The 17,537-nt window shown below is 44.4% G+C and overlaps 1 protein-coding gene across 1 annotated transcript in view; it reads left to right on the top strand.

Moving 5' to 3' along the window:
- Window positions 1-1,016: 1,016 nt before the first annotated feature.
- The window catches only part of STK39 (serine/threonine kinase 39), a 291,825-nt gene continuing 275,304 nt past the window's right edge, over window positions 1,017-17,537 (top strand). The window contains exon 1 of the mRNA XM_036253502.1: window positions 1,017-1,370. Within this exon, the coding sequence (XP_036109395.1) occupies window positions 1,157-1,370 (214 nt within the window). The 5' untranslated portion in view covers window positions 1,017-1,156. The remainder of the gene's footprint in view (window positions 1,371-17,537) is intronic.

The following is a 17,537-nucleotide window of genomic DNA, read 5'->3' as shown; positions in this document are numbered from 1 at the left end:
CATAAGATAATTTTGGCCAAAAGACCAATATGAGCATTGGTTCACTGCGTTGTTTCAGCTTAAAACAAGAATGGTGTAATTTTGGTCATCACAACCAAGGGAACACAGAGAACATTCAGTGTTAAATATGACACCTATAATTAGGAAGACCTATGGTTATCCCATAGCAATTTTAAGGATGAGGTAATTTGGGGAGAGTTGAAAAAGCAGCAATTAATTAAAAGTTTTCAATGCAGTTTATTTATGCCATAGTACATTCTTTGACATCCAGAGTGCTCTGTAAAAGAAACCCCTGCTACCTGTTGTCCTAACGGGTTAATGTGGCATACAATTGATGGTATAGAAATAGTGTCCAAATCTCTCTGCAATTTCTTATTCTAACTTCACAGGCCCTTACATCACTTCCCTAAGATCCTCGCGGCTTGGAACAAACGAAAAAAAAGTCTGTGAAACAGCCAGGGGCCTAAGGAATCATGTTTCACTAAGAAAAATAGAAGGGTGGCGATTAGATTAGGCAAGGTGGGAAAGTGATATTGGCAGGTAAAGCGTTGGAAAGTTACCACTTGGGTTAATTTTTTAACTGGCGTCTTACAAAATGCCTGCGTGGAGGTGTCTCGCTCGCTAAGTTGTAAATGAACTTCGGGTTCTGTTTAGTGGGGGTGACTGCTGAATCTGAGAACCTGGCGGCGGTTCAACGACCCCGCCCTCGGGGTCCCCAGGGGGCATCTTTTGGAGAGCCTGATTGTCTGGGGCGAAGGCGCAGGGAAAGCACAGAGTCCAGGGAACGAGGGACGCGGGCCCCGAGAGCAAACACAAACCGGCCTCGCTCCCCTTGGGTGGAAACTTCCCCGGCCGCGAGCAGAGCGGGTGGGGGCGGCCGTTCCCCTTGCGGAGGCAGAGAACCGCGCGCACGAGGTTCGGGGCGCGCGGCGAGAGCTGCGGCCGCCGCCTCCTCCCCTCCCCGCCTCCGCCGGCGCTGCCTCCTCCCTCCAACCGGCTCGGCCTCTCTCGCTCCCTCCCCTCGTTGCTGGCTCTGGCGGCGGCGGGTGGGGAGAGCGTGCGCCGGCCGAGAGGTGTCGGCGGCGAGGAAAGGGAAGTTTCAAGTGGAAGGTCGTCCGTCGACCGGCGCGTCCTCCTGCTCTCCTCCGGCAGCATCATGGCGGAGCCGAGCGGCTCGCCCGTGCACGTCCAGCAGCCCCAGCAGGCGGCTCCGATGACAGTGGCGGCGGCGGCGACGGCGGCCCCGGCGGCCGCGGCACCAGCGCCGGCCCCGGCGGCGCCCGCAGTCCCCGCGCCGGCCCCGGCTCCGGCGGCGCAGGCCGTCGGCTGGCCCATCTGCAGGGACGCGTACGAGCTGCAGGAGGTTATCGGTCAGTGCAGCGGGCGCAGCGGGGCCGGCCCAGGCTGGGCGCCGAGGCCGGGGGGAGGCGCGGCCGGGGGCGGGCGGGGACGCGGGATGCTGGGCTCGCCTGCATGCACGCCCGGGAGGCAGAGCGGCCGGCTTCGGGGCCTACCGGCTTCAACAGTTTTTTTTTTTTTTTTTAATTTATTTGTTCGTCTGTGAGCGCTGGTGCTGCAGGAGGCGGCGCGGCGGATGTGACTCGCACTGCAGACAAGCCGCATGCTGCAAACTTTTATCTCCCACATCGCCGGGGCGGAGGAGCAGGGGACCGGGCAACGCCGCCGCATCTCCCTCCACCCGCGCGCCGGGGCCGCAGCCCGTGGCCGGTGGCCACGCGGGTAGGCAGCCGCGGGAGGGGTGGGGTTGCGGGGGCGCCGCCCTGAGCTTCCAGCGCCCCCGCCTCGCGCCCCGGGGGACCCTGCGGACGCAGCCGCGCCTCTTGCTTTCCAAGCTCCGCGCCTCTGCCCCTAGTCAGCAGCCTGTCGCTGTGAGTAGCCGGGCTACGTAGAAGTCACGGAGGCCCCTGTTCTTACTCGAGGCCGGAGGATGCTGGGCTCCCTCCCTGACAGCCGCTGCTCCAAGCCCGCGGTGCAACTCGGCTCTCCGCGCCGCCCGGGTACCCGCCTCTCGGTGCCGGGGCGCGCCGCCTGCTGTCCAGCCCCGCCGCCGGGGAACGCAGGCGCCCTGGCCTCCTGCCCTGCACCGGGCGGATGCTTTCTTCTGGTACAGGGCCGAGCTCCGAGCTGCAAGGGTGAAACCCGAGGCTGTCGGTGATCTGCTCCTTGCCTTCGGTGCCTTCGAGTCGGCTCACAAATAACACCTTATCTTACATTTTTAAAAACCTGGCAAAGTCGACCGGCAAGAAGCCGGAGTTACTTAACTTGGGCCAAGCACGTGAAGGGCCAGGAGATTTGAATTGACCGTTCACTGAGAACCTTCCCTTTTGGATCATCCTGTATGAGAAGCCTGTAAAATCCTCTTAGGGAAGCTTCTAGGTAGTGTGCCCTCAGCCTCTAACCTTAACCCACGCTGGGATGGGATGCTGCCCTCCCACATCTTGATAGTTAAGTATGGTGATGAAAAAGGAATTCAGAATATTTATCGTAAATATTTTTTGGCTTTTCACTAAAAATATTCTCCAGCCCTTTTAAAAAAGATTAAAACATGAGAATTGCATTGTGTTTAAATGGGCCTTTATCACTTGCTCCAGTGTGAGTGAAACAGTGCAGACTGAAATTATATACATTATATATGAGAAATTATATTATTATATATGAGAAAATGATGGGCAGAACAGTAACCTAGGTATAAAAGCATCAAATAACCTAAAATGGCATCTCTACATAAAATTCTTTGAAATCCAATACCTTTCATAACTTTTGGCCAAAGACTCAAGGCATGGAACTTGGTCACTGCCTGGATTAAATAATGTGAAGGGTGTCTGAAAGCCTACAGTATTCAGTGAAAATCCCTTGAACCTGGCATATAAGCCCCTCATCTTTCCAGTTTTACTGCCTGCCCTCAACTTGTTTGCCCCCTCCCATATTCTGCTTCCATTGACAGTACCTGGACTGGCCAGCTGTCCCAGAACACATCCGTCTTCCATTTCTTGCTGCCTTTGCACAGGCTCTTCTCTAAGTGGCCGTGCTGGTAGTGAATCTCACTCAGCTCCCGAGGCTGCCACAGTGCATGTTCTGGTGGAGCCTTCTGCTTCTCCTGAGGCACATTCTATGCCCCTCTTTTTCCATACCTTATAGCATATAACTCCACAGTTTTTATTTGCTCTACAAAATCTGAGGGCCTTCTATGTCCCAAGCATTGTGCTAGGTGCTCAAAGCATAGAAGTTAATAAAAATGGTCCCTGCCCTCACAGAGTTAAGGTATTCATGTAAAGGCTTCTATAGGATGTGCCTAGTGAAGACTGGGAGAGCACAAAGGAGGGAGTGACTGCTAGGGGAAAGAAGGAAGCAGGGCATTCCACAGAAGACTGAATTTGAGCCAGATTTTGAAGTCTCAGTAAGAGTTTTTAAGGGGCTTACTTATTTCTCTTGCTATCTTCCCTAACCATCTGTGAACTACAGGGTGGTCTTATTTAACCCTCTGTCTGCGGCTTGTAGGGATGGTCCATAAAAGTTGAATGATGCTATGTACCCCGTAGGGGTCAGACTAGAATTTACTTATAATCAATTTATGTGTTCATTTTGTTAATTACTCGGGTTAAAGTGCAGATTTTGTATTTTGAAAAACATAAGACTTTTAGTTAACCAGTTTTGTGAACTAAATTGTGAATCTTATTTTAATTTAAGTAATGGTATTAATTGCAGGGTTTTTTTTGGCTTGTAGTAACAGCATTGTTAATTATGGTTGGTCAGTTTAATAATAATGAAAAGAATTTGAGGCCAGGAACACCTGCTCATTACTTCTATCCTGATTTATTCACGTTCACACTGTGGGAAGAGCTTTCCTATATTTTGAATTTATCCAGCTCATTTGGTTAGAGCGTCATCCTGATACATTAAAGTTGTGGGTTTGATCTCTGATCAGGGCACATACAAGAAACAACCAATGAATGCATAAATAAATGGAACCGCAAATGGATGTCTCTCTCTCTCTCAAAGTCAATAAACAAACTTTTTAAAAAGTTCTAAAATAAATAAATACATTTATCTCATATTTTTGCAACTAAAAGAGATTGCCTGTGTGGAGGACATGTTATTGAAAAATCAAATTGTTGGAATAGGATTTTGTAAGGGCTTAATGTTTATTGGGAATTACAAACCCATTTCCATTTTGTGTGTAATGCTAGTGGAGTAATTAAGAGTGAACCATGGTTAAGCACTTTTGCTTAAACATTATACCCAGAAGTTAGTAGTTCAAACACTGAACCAGTTTGGACGTGAATGTGGGTGGGCAGCCTTTGCCTCTCCTCATCCAGCAGCAGGTGACATCTGATAGGGCTCCAGCAGTGTGAACTGTGACCAGCAGGAGGCTCAGATGTGCCTGAGCAGAAGGCCAAGGTATTTTAACTTTCCAGCGTGGCACGGAGCACTTTTTCTTCATTTCCTTCTGGGCAGAGGTTGAGGCCTTAAGATTAGGAGAGAATAGGTTTGCTCAGATCCAAACAAAGCAGGTTCAGTTGTTTGACTTCTGATTTAGAAAAATAAACACAGGGTTTTGCATGTGTAAAAATAAAGTTATCCCTTTGTTGTATTGTTCTTGTGTTGTAAGAGATCAATGGAGAATTTGTAATGCTCTTTGGGGTAATCTGGTTCAGAACGTTTTATATAACCTAGAAATGATGGGTTAACAGTGTTGTGAAATTATTAAATTTTCCTTTAGCCATTGGTAATCTTGTCTTTGTAGATTTCAAATATTTATGTCTTCTGTAGGAGTAACTGCCGAGGCTTTCTAACCTATTTATATTCTTCAGGCTCATTAATCTTTGTTCCTCACCTCTCCCCACAGCTCACCCTCAAATTCCTTCTTTAGAAGTATAAGGGGCATCCAAATATATGCCAACTGAAACATTGGTTTATTTGTTGGTGATATTACTACTATCACCTTGATTCGATAAACAAAGACTAAAAGGTGAGTCATGTAAGTGTTGACTTGGGCATCCCTAATGGAATTGAACAGCCTCAAGGAACTTTTCTGTCAAGGAGTGGTGGTCACGGCAGGATCGGTTTCTGTGTTTCAATCAGACAGTTCTTGCAAGGGCTGTTCTGTTTGCCGGTTTTCCTCAGAGAAACCATAAATAGACTCATGCCTCATAGTATGTTTGATTTTCTTAGATTTTTTTGCAGAATGAACCTTTCTGTAGTTTTGCACTTGATTTCTCAGTTTTGTCCTGGGTGGTCATTTAGAATGATGAAGTAACACCTCCTGAATTTGCAGTCCTAGTAAACAAAAAGAATTTGGTTCCTTGGCTTCTAGCCCTAGTTTAAGGAGGGGTCCTCTGAGGACTGCATTTACTTCTCTCCATGAGGCTTTGTTTAACCATTCAGGTGCATTTCCCCCAGGCCCAGGTAATAGGCTTAGGGCCATGTCTTCAAGGAGTAACAGCCTTTCTTCCCAAAATGAGACCTGCTACTGCCCAGAGTACCCCTGCTTTGCTGTGTGCCCTCAGAGTTCTGTGGTGTTCCGTGCTTTAGGAATTAGATCTGGATTTATAGATGTTCTGGAGGGTTCCTGAGGACAGTAGGAGCCACACTGGGTCACAGCTGTCTTTGAATGACCTCAGAGGGCCAGAGCCCTGAGTGTGTATTCTGGTCTCCCAGACCTTTAAACTGGGCTTACGTTGCTGCTGCTGCTAGTTTGTTTGACTTCTTTTTCAAAAAAAAAATCCTCACCCAAGGATATGTTTTCTGTTGATTTTAATGAGAGAGGAAGGGAGGGAGGAGGGGGAGAGAGAGAGAAAGAGAGAGAGAGGGAAACATCGACGTGAGAAACATCGATCAATTGCCTCCCGTGGGCACCTCAACCAGGGATTGAACCTGTGCCCTAGGTATGTGCCCTGACTGGGAGTCGAACCTGCAACCTTTTGGTATACAGGATGATGCTCCAACCAACTGAGCCACCCAGCCAGGGTGACATTATGTTTTTTGTTTTTAACTAAGAGAGGCCTGAGATGCCCAGCATAAGTTAGGGATTTTGATATTTATATTTCACATTTTTTTGTAAAGAGAAAAATGTATCTAGAAATATTTTTTTGTATTTTTAAATCTTTGTAGTGAAATATACAAATATACATAGGATTTACCATTTTGACCTTTTTCTAAGTGTACAATTCAGTAGCATTAATTACATCCACAACAAAAATGCTCTTTTATTTATTTCTTTATTTCTTTAGTGATTTTAGAGAGAGAGGAAGGGAGAAGGAGAGAGAGATTGAAACATCGATGAGAGAGAACATCAATCAGTGCTGGGCCAAAAATGCTCTTTTAAATCTGTAGCTCAAACCTATCACATGTGAAAAATCTCTAGGTAAAAAACAACAACAAACCCACAAAAAAACAAAAACAAAAACTTATGGTAAAATTACTATGATACTTGCTTTATGCATTTGATTGTGACCAGTAACATTATGAAACTTTTTCTGACTCGTGTAGAGTTGTAGACTACATTTTTTATGGTATTTGAGAATAAATTAGAACATTGTGGGCTCTGGAGTCAGGCGGCCTGGTCTATTTCATATCTTGGCAGTGGCAGTCATTGGCCGAGCGACCTTGAGCAAATTACTTAGATGTGTCTGCATTCAGATTCCTCATTTGTAACATTGAGATGATAAAAATAGGGTTGTGAGGATTGAGAGAATGTAAAGCACTTAGAATAGTGCCAGGCACAGTGCGTGCTCTCAACTGGTCGTAGCCATAACTACTGTAAACCACATCTGCTAATCAGATTCAGGTTATCAGGAGAGACCACAGTCTGTCTCTGGCAAGATTTTGGAGTGGCTGGAAGAGTTTCCTCTGCTCAATTTCTACCATGGAGGAAGCAGGAGGAAGAGGGTGCCCGGTAGTCTCCTCCATCTGTGGGTGGCTAGAAGGAGAAGGTGGCTTGGGGCTGGGGGTCAGAGGCCCACACGGGACTGGCTTCCCCTTGCTCCTCTGCACCTCAGCCGTGGGAGGAAGCTGGAGAGGCCGATGGAGCTCCTGGCTGTTTGGACAGCTCAGGGGTTTCCGTGCCAAATGGCCCTCTGACAAGTGGTGAGAGCATCCTGCGGGAAGGTTGCTGGGAGGAACGGCCCATTGTGAAAGGGCTCTGGGAACAACCTGCTAAGACTGCACTTTTCCCCACCTCCGAGTTCGCCCTGTGGAGGCTGCCATACTGGCAGGAAATGCTGCTGACTAAAAGAAATAGTCACTGTCCCAGTGAGTGAAAGGACAGGGCATTTGTTTTCAGATAAAGTCATCACTATTGCTCCCTTGTCTCCTTCCTTCCCTTCTCTGCTTTTCCCTCAGTTGATGAATACTCTCAAGTCTCTCCCTCTTATCTTGAACAACAAAAGAGAACAAAACAAGACACTCTTACTACTCCTTCCTCCTCAAGCTACTACGTTATCTCCTTCCTTCCTTTCACAGCTAAGCCATTTGAAAGAACCTCCCATTCATGTCTCAGCCCACTGCAGCCTGGCTCTGCCCTTTTGCTAAGAACCTAAAGTTGCAGCCTCCACAGTTGTGACCCTTCTGTGGCCAGAGCCGGTGGACACAGTCCTTCTCCTTTTTCCTCTCTCTGTAGGACCTGACACCACCTGTCCGTTCTCCTTCTCCTGTCCTGCTTGAGCCTGCTCCAGGGTCTACATCTCTACCTGGAGGCTTCAACCACCACCTGCAGTGCCGAGGGTCTCCCTGGTCTTTGGATTGGTGTGTGGGCTACCTTTTATATGTTTTTGCTTAGATATTCCACAGAACTTCACACTTAAAATTAAACTCACTGTCTCTCCACTTTTGCCTCAATCTGAATTCTACTCCTGCAACATTCTCCACCTTCCTTAAGACCCTCAGGTGCGAAACAGAAACATGGTCATCCTCCACTTTCCGGTCTTCCTCCATCTCCCACATCTAACTGGTCATGAGTCCTAAGTATTCTGCATACTTGATTTCTCCTTTAATCTGTCTCTGACTCTTCCTCTTCACTATCACCAGCTCAGTTCAGGCCCTGATCAGCTTTTATTTTGATTATGGTAGGAACTTCCTACCCAGGTTCTTTTCTCCATCCTTGTTTCCAGCTCTAGTATGCATGGCTCCAAAGTGATGCTGCCACACCAGATTTTTTATCAGTTACCCCCAGGCTTGAGTGGTTTTCCTATCATCCTCAAGATGAACTCCAAGCACAGTGTTTAGGCCTTTTGGGAACTGCCTCTTGCCTCTCTTTTCCTCATACCTTGGCATTTCCATTCTTAGCACAGACTTGCAGCCAGTGGGAACCTTTGCAGTCGCTGAAATGCTTCGTGCTTTCTTAGCGCCTGCTTGGAAAACCATCCCACCACCCTTCCCTTCCATTTTCATCTATTTAACACACAGCCCTGTCTCCTTTATTAAGTCTGATGTGCATGTGGAAAAGTGTACACATCACAAATGTGTAGCTTGATGCATGTTCATAACTTGAACATACCCTGATCTGGGCTCCCTTTTAGGACTTGGAGTAAATGATCCCTTTCCACAAAAACTGTCTCTGTCCCTGAGCCTCCTTCCCCTTTGCCCTCTGGCTCTGTTGGGTATTTCACACCCTGGCAGTCCTCACACTATATGAGAATTGCCTCCTTGCCCATCCTGGCGCTAAATGGTAATTCTTAATCCCTCCTTGAGTATAGCATCTCTTGCTTTTATACGCCATACCCCATATCAAGTATTTGATAAATGTTTTCTGGATGAAAAGTCCGAATTCTGGGGTCAAATTCTCCCTCTCACCCTGTGGAAGAGGAACATTGCCTGACTTCTAAAAAGTTGCCTCTATGGTTCCTAAAGATTTGATCTTGTCTGTGGCTAATGATGATGCTTCTTCAGTTGCGTTTGAGCCAATCAGCTTAACAGGCTCTGCAGAAATTAGTTCATTAATCCTCCCAGATCAGGAGTAAGCACTTGGAGTGCTTCCACCTCCTGTGCTGTGCAGGTGGCAGGCAGAGGCCTGGCCTTCCTGAGGTCATCTTGACTGGGAGGTGGCCTCTCTGGATTGAAGGACCCGCGCTCCCTGCCACAGTTGCGCGTGCGTTTACTTGGGCATCGAAGAGCCACGTGGGGAGGTCCCGACGCTGCTCTCTTCTCTAGAGCTGGCCTTTCTTGAGTGTACCCATGTTCTCGCTCTGGTTTATGTGTTTCTATATAACCCAACCTTGAAGAAGTCGGTGAGGCCTCTCGCTGTGCAGAAATCAGGACTGCTGGAGACGACCAGGGACACAGGTGCAACAGGAGCAGGCATCAGGACAGGTGGTTTGAGAGGTGGTTGTGATGGCAGGAGTTGTAGTTTTGTAAATGACCAGGGCCTGAGGGTGATAGGCTTGGTGTGTTACATGCTAAATCCATAGAGCTGGGTCTTTCCTTCTAAGTGAAAATCAATCTCATAGATGTTATAATTTCTTTATGGTTTATTTTTGGAGAACTTTTTTATTTTGTTCTATTTAAATAGAATTCTCCACGTAGTCACGTGAGATTTTACGCCCCCCCCCCCCCCCCCCAGTCGCTCTCACCCCAGGACAGCTTTGTTTAAATTATACCCAAACAACTCCAAGATGGTTGAAGTGACTCAAGTGTTTCTTTCCCCAAATGTGCGTTCCACTGGTCAAGTTTTCTTCTACTGAGGAAGAATTTCATATATCAGTTAAAAAGGCATTTTAGCCCTGGCTGGTTTTTCTCAGTGGTTAGAATATGGGCCTGCAGTCAGAGAGACCCGGGTTCAGTTCCCGCTAAGGGCATGTACCTCGGTTGCAGTTTGTCCCCGGCCCTGGTTGGTCGGCAGGTGGCAGCCACTCGATGTGTCCCCTTCACGTCGATGTTTCTCTCTCTGTCTCCCTCCCTCCCACTCTGTCTGAACAAAAAATGGAAAAATGTCCTCAGTGAGGATAAAAAAAAAAAAAAAAGGCATTTTAGATTCGGCTTAACTGGGAAGCAGAGGAGAAATAGCAATACTTCAGAGAATGGGTTGGCAGTGCTTTAGTTCTAGAGTTGATTTAGATACACACTTTGGAATCTGATGTGAGTGCTGATGTAGTTCAAGGTTCTTCTCAATTGCCAAACAGTTATTTGAGAATCAAGTCTGACTTCGCTTTAAAAAAGTTCTTGGATATTGAGGAATGAGATGAATTGACCTTTTAAGCTGATTGTGTATTGGATATATGGGAAAACATCATTTTAAGATAGTTTTATTTTCAAACTTCTTCTAAGTAAGTGGCATTTATTATAACTCTCGGGCCTAGTACTGGGGGTGCTCTTTCAGTTCTTCCCTTAGGTGAAAAGAAACATTTTGGTGACATTTACAGGGTTTCTGTTTCCCAACTTTTAAGCAGCACTAGAGCTGCTTAAAGAACCGGAAGAACTGGCGTGGTAAGTAGAGATTGATGGCTTTCTGTTGTATGAGTGATCGAACTTCATTTGGGGAGTATTTTGAAGCCAGTGATCTGTGACAATCCTGAGACTTCTCACAATCGCTCTATTGAGGGTCAAGATCTTAGAAGAATTTGTGATCTTGCTTTGAACTGGTAGCATCAGTTGGTGCCAGGGCTTGTAACAGGGGTATTTCATTTGCTTTTGTTCCTGCCCTGTTTGGTTTGGAGATTGAAAAAGGATTTTATTTTCTGGATTGGTGCCTGTTGGCCTGTATTGTGTTGCTCACATTTTAATTTGAATTATTTGATCTGTCTGTCCTCCTTCCCTCCTTCTGTCTCCCCTTTTCTCTTCTTCCCTCCCTCCCTCCCTCCCTCCCTTCCTATGTCACCATCTACTTCGCTTAATTGTGGGGTGACTCCAGAAGCAGGGGAAGAGAGTGCTCAGGGGAAGGAAGGATAGGCCCATGCTGGCTTTTATAAATCTGTTCCTAAGGGAGGCATAAGCATATAGAAGGACCCTGAAATTTAATTTTGGAAGAGATGGAAGAGAAAATCCATTCCTACCCCTTTGTTTTACAATGAAGACCCTACCAGCCTAATTTGAAGCAATTTGTCTGTGGTCCAGAAATGTTTAGAATCTCAGGCCTCTGATTCGTACCTAGTTCACTATTTTCTTCTACTTATCTCACATTGGTTCCTCATTGATGGGAAGGAAAAAGTTTAAAAAAGTATTGATTGAATTTTATAACTACCGTTTTTAAAAATATGCTTTTATTGATTTTTTTTAGGGAGAGAGGAGAAGTGAGAGAGAGATAGAAACATCGATGTGAGAGAGAAACATTAATCGGCTGCCTCCTGCAAGCCCCCTGCTGGGGATCAAGCCACCTGGGCATGTGCCCTGACGAGGAATCGAACTGGGACCTTTTAGTCCATGGAACTCGCTCAATCCAGTGAGCCACTCCGGCCTGGCTATAACTACCATTTTGATAAGTAAAATGTATATCTATCTGGGAATATATTTACCATGTAGATATCATAGTAAAAGCCTTATTTATTCATTTAAATGAATAAACTAAGAGATGTTAAAATAATCTTTATATATATTTCTTTCTTCACCAGGGTATGTTCTTTTAACATGTAAACCAGGTGATACCTAAACATAAAATAGCTTCATGTTAACCATCATCTTTTGCCCGGTCTGTTACAATACTGTATTTTTAATCTTTGGTTTTAACCTGTCAATGAAGAAGGAGGTTTTGTGTGTGTGTGTGTGTGTGTGTGTGTGAGAGAGAGAGAGAGCGAGAGCGAGAGAGAGGGAGACGGAGAGAGGGAGAGAGAGAGTAAAAGGTTGAGGAGCGACATGTTGAGGATGAAGAAAGTATGTGAAGTAGATACACTTACAGCTGGTCGTGGCTGGAGCCAGGTCCCTTTCACAGGCCGATAACTTTCTAACAGAATGGCAGCAGCATTCCTAGCAGAGTGTCTCCCCCCAGGCTGTTCAGTACGGTAGCCACTAGCCACACGTCACTATTTAAGTTTAAAAGTTAATTAAAATTAAATTTGGGTAGGGGAGAAGGAGGAATAGGCAGAGCACAGAGTATGTTTAGGGTAGTGAAACTACTCTGTATGATAGCATAATGATGGGTACCTGTCACTATACATTTGTTTCTCTCTCTCTCTCTTCTCTCTCCCTCCCGCTCTATCTGAACAAAATATCGAAAAGATGTCCTCGGTGAGGATTAAAAAAAAAAGAAACTCTGTAAAATAATTAAGTAAAACACGGTTCCTCCGTTGCACTGGCCACATTTCAGGTGTGCAGTAGCCAGATGTGGCCAGTGCCGCGAAGGAACTGTATTTTATTTAGTTAGTTTTAAGTCTACAATTCTCATTATTCTGTAAAATACCTTATTGGGTACTGCCGATACTGACTGTTTCTATCACCACAAAAGGTTTTATGAGACAGTGCAGGATGGTCCTTTCTCAGACCTGTTAAAAAAACAGGCTCAGTGTCACTGCGATGGCTGTAAACGGCCCGAGGCCACCTCCTGGTGACATGCTGAGGCGCGGTGCCACTGACCGAGAAGCACACGCAGGAGACAGGCAGGGCTGACCTGATTAATAAGTGATCTTTCATTTTTACTCTGTCAAAGCTAACTGATTCATATTTCCAGAAGAACAGTCATTCCGTTTTGTGTGTGGTGAAACAGATGTCCCCGCTGACGTCGGACGCGGGCTGTGAAGCTCGCGTTTCTGTCTTACCCCTCACTCCCCCTGGGCTGTTCTCCCCCTGTGTGATCGCTGCACACACCAGAGAACCCTCCCAGCAAGTCCCGTGTCGTCAGAATGTCACATCCTAAGAGATCACTCAGAGTCTTGGGGTCGAATGTGGCTAGACAGAATCACTTCAGTTTTCCTTCTTTAACACTGGGAAGAAGGAACCGAGTAGGTTTTCTTTAAGTGAAATTTCAAAAAGGTTTTGAAATGAACTCTACTTAGAAAAAGTAATCCCTCTGTCAATTTTAGTCACTTGAACTATGTGTTTGAATCGTGGTCCCTTCTTTCCCTTGAGTTGAAAACATTTTGGTGTTTGAGTAATTAAAAGATTAGTGGTGTAGTCAGAGTTATATATCACAGAGTAAATGAAACATCCAATATTAAGTCAGTACCTTAATAGAAATTCAGACTTCATAACCACTGTTTGGGTGGGACACCTGCTTTGTTAGGAAAGGGAATGAATGACTGAGGGGTGAAAAAAAAATCTGTGTAGGGAGATTAGCTGGATTTAATTTGGGGCAATTCAGGAACAGTCTCTACTTTCTCACACTCAGCAGCCCTTGGGTGACTGGGCCCGTGAAAGAGAATGTTTTACCAGGTAATCCTTCTTTATATTTCCTTGTAGATGCCCTTTCAAGTTTCTGGAGCCCTCAATCCAGGGCCTGACCTTCAACAAGGGTTGTTGTGGAAACATTTTTAATATGGCACCTTTCCTGGGCACTTGGGTGGCTGAAACAGGGCTAGGAGAAGTGTTTCTGTGTCGTTTCAAATCGTGATCATTAGGACAAACTTGGTGTTTTTGGCATAAGGCAAGATCAGAGCTAGATTATTTATCTTTCCTAAAATAAATATTCATTAGTTGTTTAAAAAGTGACAGTCTCTAGGGCTAAGAGATAATGAGCCTCCCGGTTTATCCTCAGCCATCTTCTTGTTTCCATAGAAGCAGCAAGATTTTTTTAAGTTACAAGTCGGGCACTTGTTTTGCTGTGTTTATCGGTGGTGGCCCACTTAGTTTCCCAGATTAAGAGTGAATTGTTTTCAGTTGTGTGTCATTTAAAAATGAAATGTTCTTGCTGGGCCAGTGTGGCTCAGTGGATTGAGCATCGTCCCAAGGGCTGAGAGGTCCCGGTTCGATTCCCAGTCAGGGCACATGCCCGGGTTGTGGGCTCGATTCCCAGTAGGAGGCAGCTGATCGATGTGATAAATGTCTCTCTCTCACATCAATGTTTCTATCTCTCTCTCCCTTCCTCTCTCAAAAAAAAAAAAAAAAAAAAAAAAATCAATAGGGCTAAAAAATTAAATATTCTTTTGTCTCTTGGAGCTACTTGGAAGCAAGAGGGTGACAAAAATATGAAACGTGATCGTTATGAGAAACGACTGATTTTAAAATTGACCGTATCAAAATGTATTATACGTAAAGGGGTATTGTTCTCTTCAAGGGTACTTGGTGGGAGAGTGTCCACTTATACTTTATGGCTACATTTTATTTTAAATTTAAACAATTACCCATTTATATCAGCCCTCCTGTGGAGAAATGGGACTGATTTTCTAATGTGACATTAATTTGCTCTTCAGCTATTTCCAGAAATATTTTAAGCTGTTGTGACTTTCCTGGAATAATTACTTGACTTTGCAAAATGACTGTAGCCTGAACAGTGCTGTTAATTGTTTAAAGTCCGTTTTATCCACACTTATTTTTAATAGATTCTGCATCACTACTTCATGGGAGTAGTGAGGTTACCCTGGACTGATGTTTGAGATGACAGTGATCTGTTGGTCTAGAGGCAGAGCTAGCTAAAGCAGAAGCCGGTGGTGGACTGAGAGGATGAGGAGGAGAACTCCAAAATCCGATCTGTAAACCAGACACAAGACAGGATCACTGAAGGCAGAGGCTGCCCCAAGGCCCCGGAAGACCTCAGACCTGAGCAGGAGTGAGGAAGAGAGGACGAACTTGGGCATGTACAAATTTACAATTTTCAACGGTTCAGCAGGGGGTCAAGGCAAGTAGGGACAATGTCACTTTTTCCCCCGAAAGCTTCAGTGGCAGCATTTTGTTGAGGTGGGCACCTCATTTGAAGCTTTGCCCTCAAGGGTGCCTCAGACACACTGAAAGCCTCCGTTCTCTGAGTCTCTGTATCAGCTATGTATAGCTGTGTAACAAACCACCCCAAAATTCAGTGGCTTAAAGATAACAACCATTTTATTTGCTTACAATTCTGTGGGTTGGCAATTTGGGCTTGGCCGGGCTGGGCAGTTCTGCTGGTCTCAGGGCTGGAGCGACCTATTTTAAGATGGTCTTACTTTTGTGGGTGGTGGTTGATGCTGGCTGTTGGCTGACCCTCTCTTTCCACTGATTCCTCACTGGCAAGGAGGCTCGCCTGTACTTTATTCCTCGACTGTAGCATGTTCCAAGGCAGCTAGAGTGAAGCTGTAAGGACTCTTGAGGCCTAGACTCGATAAGAACATGGTGCCACCCTGCCGCATTCATTTGGTTAGAGCACATCACCAGGCCAGCTCAGATTCAAGGGACATTGATTTCCCCACTTGTTCGGAGGAGTGGCAGAATCACATGGCAAAGGGGCACATGTACAGGGATGGGCTGTTGCCATCTTTGCAAATTCTCTACCACAGCAGGTTTATTTTTAGCTCCAGAAGGATGAATTACATTGTTTGTCATTCATTTAATTTTTGTTTTTGACTTGTGATGGGGGAACTGAACATCCAATGACTTTTACCCTGGTTGTTGTAGTGTGGTTGATGATAGGTTTCGTAAGCTAATTTGCTGTGTGCACTATCCATTAGAGTTGTTTTTGCTGGAAAAGTGACTTTAGAAATGTATAAGTTGCTAAAAATCTAAAGATGTTGATTGTAATGTGACATGAAGGGCAAAGGTGTGTGTGTGTGCGCGTGTGTAATGCGGATCCTTGAGGTGTTTTATTCCAGACTGACCTTTTTAAACCTGAACACTACATTAAAAATACAGATTGTTTGCATGCATATGTAATTATTTCTCCTGCCACCTAGAAGTCAGCGAAGTAGAACTATCACCGACCTAAAAATAACTTGTCTGTGCCTCATCACGCAGTTTAAGGGTAGATTGGTACTAAGACAACTATGAATGTTTCTTTACTTTGAAGTCAATCCAGCAACATTTTACTGCCACTTATATTGTCAGTTTTTTAAAAAAGAATTATAGTTATTGACAGAATATGCTCATTTTTCTTTAGCTTATCGTATATGAGGGGCAGAAATAGGAGAAGGACAGGAAATGTGCCAGTATACCGTTTATTAAATTGCAAAATTTCTGGTAAAAGCGCTTATCATAAAATATATGCTTTTAGATGTGGGAAGAGGATTGAATGTTATCTTTACAAATTTACAGATTTAAAAGCTAAATGACTTGCCCTTTATTTTAGAAGGGAGACAGATCTGTACATGGCGGAGAATTGTGGAGAGCCCTTTCTGTAGTTGGCCGGCATCTCCTTCTCAGGCAGGGAGGAATGAGAACAGAACGTTACCTAGACCTCTGAGTTATTAAAAAAACAAAACAAAACTCCAAGCTGATTTATTTTAAAATTCCTAAATATTTTACAAGTAATTTACGTGATCACTATACAAAATTTATATAATACAGAAGAGCAAAAAGGGAAAAAAAATCACTAGTTACCTCACCACCTAGGGCTAGATACAAGATACTGTTTGAATATTGGTGTAAGGGTATAATTTGAAATGGGATAGAATTTTTTTTTTAAAGAAAAAGTAAATTGATGTTTTTGGAAATTGATGCTTTTTAGCATGCCCAGAGCTTTCACATTTAATTTGTTTAGAGTAAGAAAAATGAAATAAAAGTCTCATATTAATTCTTGCTTGGCAAAAGTGATTTGTTTCTTGAGAATTTGGTACACACTGAGCATGAGGCACACTTTATCATTACTGAACAGTCTATATGTGTATTTTTCTTATACTTAAGTGTTTGCAGAATCCCAGAATACATTTATAAATTAATTTTAACGCCTGTGCTGCCATTTAGCATTTCTTAGAAGTGTCTGCTACCCTTTGCCTTTCGCCCTGTGGGTGCCGTGGATCGCGTGTGGGTACTGAGCTCAGTACTGCCTTCTAGGTGTCACCCTGCCCTTTCGTACCAAAGACAGCTGGCCGTGTGAGGATTTTCTAGGTTGGTTAGATGTGTGATCTCTTTTCATAGAACTAGTTATTGATTTCATGGGAATGTGGGCAAAAATGAATCTCCATGAATGTCATTTGATGATCTGAATGTTGAATTTTTTTGTCGTTTAACTGTGAAGGATTCCATAGTATTTTAAACAAAATTGCTGTTGGCATGACTAGTCTTGATTTTATTAACAAAGGTTTTAAATTACTGAGATGTAATAAATAACTTTTATATCAACTAGGTGAAAATAAGGACCCTCAATTTTCATTTCCCAGAGATTCCCTTTTGTGGTCATTTTGATGTGTATCTTTCCAGATGTTTGTCTGTGCGTAAATATACACATAGGTTTTTATCCAAAATGTAAATATTTCACATGTAATATGGCAGCTAGGCATATTAGTCTATAACTTAAAAATTTGCTTCTACAACATAATACATTACATGTATATTTTATTTCTGTGTATTTTCTGGATATATTTGTAGTAAAATATGTACATTACAGATAATTCACAGCTCTCATTCTAGGTCATTTCTCATAGATCCACTTCATTAAAAAAATATGCCATTTTATTTCTGTTCCGGGTCCCCTTCTATTCTGTGGATGTACTTTAATCATTTATTGATTAACTTGTTGTTTGCCTCAAGGTTTC

The sequence above is a fragment of the Molossus molossus genome, unplaced genomic scaffold, assembly GCF_014108415.1.
Source record: "Molossus molossus isolate mMolMol1 unplaced genomic scaffold, mMolMol1.p scaffold_m16_p_11, whole genome shotgun sequence".
Lineage (NCBI taxonomy): Eukaryota > Metazoa > Chordata > Mammalia > Chiroptera > Molossidae > Molossus > Molossus molossus.
Note: the sequence above shows the minus strand (reverse complement) of the source record. Positions and strands in the feature narration are given on the sequence as shown.